The sequence below is a fragment of the Apodemus sylvaticus genome, chromosome 5 (genome assembly GCF_947179515.1).
Source record: "Apodemus sylvaticus chromosome 5, mApoSyl1.1, whole genome shotgun sequence".
NCBI classification, from domain to species: domain Eukaryota; kingdom Metazoa; phylum Chordata; class Mammalia; order Rodentia; family Muridae; genus Apodemus; species Apodemus sylvaticus.
The window spans coordinates 67,948,299-67,951,874 of NC_067476.1; the positions used below are offsets into that span (position 1 = coordinate 67,948,299).

The 3,576-nt window shown below is 34.8% G+C and overlaps 1 protein-coding gene across 1 annotated transcript; it reads left to right on the forward strand.

Annotated features, from left to right (window-relative positions):
* Positions 1-1,451: 1,451 nt before the first annotated feature.
* LOC127684806 (olfactory receptor 10AG1-like) lies at positions 1,452-2,420 on the forward strand. Its single transcript, XM_052181635.1, has one exon. The coding sequence runs from the start codon at positions 1,452-1,454 to the stop codon at positions 2,418-2,420; it is 969 nt and encodes a 322-aa protein (XP_052037595.1).
* The last annotated feature ends 1,156 nt before the right edge of the window (positions 2,421-3,576 follow it).

The following is a 3,576-nucleotide window of genomic DNA, read 5'->3' on the forward strand; positions in this document are numbered from 1 at the left end:
GGAGCACATATAATGAAAGAAAAAAGATGGCATTTTCTCTGTGTGGGATCTTAAAGGAGAGTTTTGTGGACAGCATTTGTCTGAGCAAACTCAAAGTACACTAATATTTTCCAGTCCTCAGTGAAATGAAAAAAACTTTAGCAGTCTCTCCATAAGTAATATTATATTGAATTAAATTGCTGAATAAACATTACATGAATTTAACCATATAGTGTAGCAATTTAAAAAGAAATGTTTTGTTTTGCACTTCTGACTGTAAAGTCATACCTTCATAATTAGAAATCTTACCTAGTTGTTTCAGTTCATCAAATTTTCAATCACTTCAATTTCACATTTTACTAATTATTTTTAATCTATGAATAGTTCACATGAAAAACTGTAAAACAGAAAGAAATTGTAACAGCAAACTTCCATCATCATAAGTTCTGTTTTAATTTTCATATTTAACATTACCTCAACTTGTACATAAATTTTAGAGCTAAAATCTTGGAACACCATGTAAATATAACTATTAATATAACTTTTTCTTCCTCCTATTTGATGTTAATTTCCCCTTTCCCTTTAAAAATAATATTACTTAATGTAGAAATTATGCAACAAGTATTCAAAACAAATGAGAATTGAGCTTTTTCTGTAAGAGTTGATAAAATTAATATAATTTCCACATATGCATTTACAATTAATACCTGCTTGGAAATAGCAAGTCAGTATTTTCTATTGCAGTGTCAGTGGATATAGAAACCTTATGCCATGCTCAGGATGAGTTGGAAGATACAAAATAGAATGCTTATTTTGTTTTGCTTTGGATGGTCTATAATTTCATTTTGGTTTTGCTCAGGATGAGTTGGAAGATACAAAATAGAATGCTTATTTTGTTTTGCTTTGGATGGTCTATAATTTCATTTTGGTTTTCTTATTCTGTATTTGATTAGTATGATTTAGAGTCAGAGTATGGGACAGAGAAAAAAATTAAAGCTTGATGTAGAACACGGGGGAGGATCTAGAATAAGGGCACCAAACATGGATAAAGTATTGTATGAAATTATAATTAAAAATAGTAAAATAAATCTTTATAAATCTAAAATGAACATTAAGTGTGATAATAAGTACACATAGACACATTATGTAATAATGAAAATGTTAATTGAAAGACAGAATTGTTTATAAATTAATATTAATTTGGAGTTTTGTCTCTCAGTAGATAGATGATCATTAAAACTGCCATATCCTATTATTATTTAATAGAATATGTATTAATATCCAGTAAACAATGAAAAATGGAAAATAATATTTTACATGGACCTATTTAGTGCTTGATAATATAGTATACTACACTTTTAATTTCTTCCATGAAATGGAAGCATTAAGTATGATGCTATTTTCAGTTTATAGATAAGGCTACAGACAATTATAGAAAAATAATTGAACTTCTGGTTGAATTCTGCCCACAGATGGAACACTCAGACAACTGTACCACGGATAATGCAACTTCAGTGACACAGTTTCTCTTACTGGGGTTCTCTGATTTTCCTAATCTGCAAACATTTCTGTTTGGAATGTTTTCCATAATGTATGTGGTTATCTTAATAGGAAACAGCTTTATACTCGTCATAGCTAGAGTTGATCCTGCACTACAAAAACCCATGTATTATTTCCTGGCCAATTTTTCATTTCTGGAAATTTGTTATGTATCAGTCACCCTTCCCAGAATTCTCTACAATCTTTGGACACAAGATAGAAGAATTAGTCTTCTGGCCTGTGCTATTCAAATGTTTTTCTTCCTAATTCTGGGAGCTACTGAGTGTTTTCTGCTGGCCGTGATGTCCTATGACCGCTATGTGGCCATCTGCAACCCTCTGCACTATCCTCTGGTCATGAACCCAACAAAGTGCACTCAACTGGCAGCAGGCTCCTGGCTTGGAGGCATCCCAGTCCAGATAGGACAAACTTGTCGAATATTCTCTCTACATTTCTGCAATTCTAATATAATAGAGCACTTCTTCTGTGATGTTCCCCCAATTCTCAAGATGGCCTGTGGGGACACTTCAATGCATGAGCTCTCTGTATATTTAGTGGCTTTGTTTTTTGTTGCCTCCCCTTTTATGTTGATACTTGCCTCCTATAGCAAAATCATTGCCACCATTCTAAAGTTGCCAACAGCCACAGGACAGGCAAAAGCTTTCTCGACTTGTTCTTCACATCTGGTGGTAGTGGTTTTATTTTTTGGATCAGCTACCATTAACTACTTGAGGCCAAAGTCCATTCATTCTGTAGGAACTGATGAACTACTCTCTCTGTTTTACACAATTGTGACCCCCATGTTCAACCCCCTTATATACAGCCTCAGGAACAAGGATGTGATTGCAGCATTAAGAAGGCTTTCACTTAAAATTTACAGCCATCCACTTAGGTACAACTGAATAACCAGGTTCTTAAACTTTCATAAGAACTATTTTAACTACATAGATTCCATTTTACACTATAACTGTCTATACTATCATGTGCATTTATGTTTGAAATTTAAACTATTTTAATTAAAATATAATTCCTGAATTCATTATTTTTAGTAGCTGAGTAGTATTCCATTGTGTAAATATACCACATTTTCTGTATCTATTCTTCTGTTGAGGGACATCTGGGTTATTCCCAGCTTCTGGCTATTATAAATAGGGCGGCTATGAACATAGTGGAGCATGTGTCTGTTCTTATTACATGCTTGAGAAACCTTTGCGTATGTGCCCAGGAGTGGTATACCAGGGTCCTCCAGTAGTATCATGCTCAGTTTTCTAAGGAACTGCCAGACCCAGACACTATTATAGATACCCACAAATATTTGCTGACCAGAGCTGGATATAGCTGTCACCTGGGAGGCTCTCCTAATGCATGACAAATACAGAGGGGGACAATCTCAGCCAGCTATTGAACTGAGCACAGGGTCCCCAATGGGGAAGCTAGAGAAAGGATCCAAGGAGCTGAAGGGGTTTGTAGCCCCATAGGAGGAGCAACAAGTTGAGACACACAGTAATCCCAGAGTTCCCAGGGACAAAACCATCAACCAGATAGTACACGCGTTGTTACCCATGGCTCTAGACACATAGGTAGTAGAAGATGGCCTTGTTGGACATCAAAGGTAGGAGAGGCCCTTCGTCCTGAAAAGGCTCAGTGCAGCAGTGTTGGGGAATAGCAAGACAGGGAAGCGAGGGAGGGTTGATTGGGAAATAAAGAGAGGGGAGATGGCTTATGTGATTTTCAGGGTATGGGGGGAAACCAGGAAATGGGAATTCATTTGAAATGTAATAAAGAATATATCATATATATATGATATATATAAATCATATGTGTGTATATATATATGTGTGTGTATATATATTATGTATTATATATATCATATATATTATATATATTCTCTATATATACATATATATAATTCCTTTTCCCTTTGGTGTTTCTCCCTTAAACTCTTTAATGTCTCTTCCTCCCACTCCTCCCATGTTGCTTATACTATCTTACTCTCAAAATGTGGCCTTTTTACTCTAGTTATTATAGAGATGTTGATATACAGATGAAAGATAAATA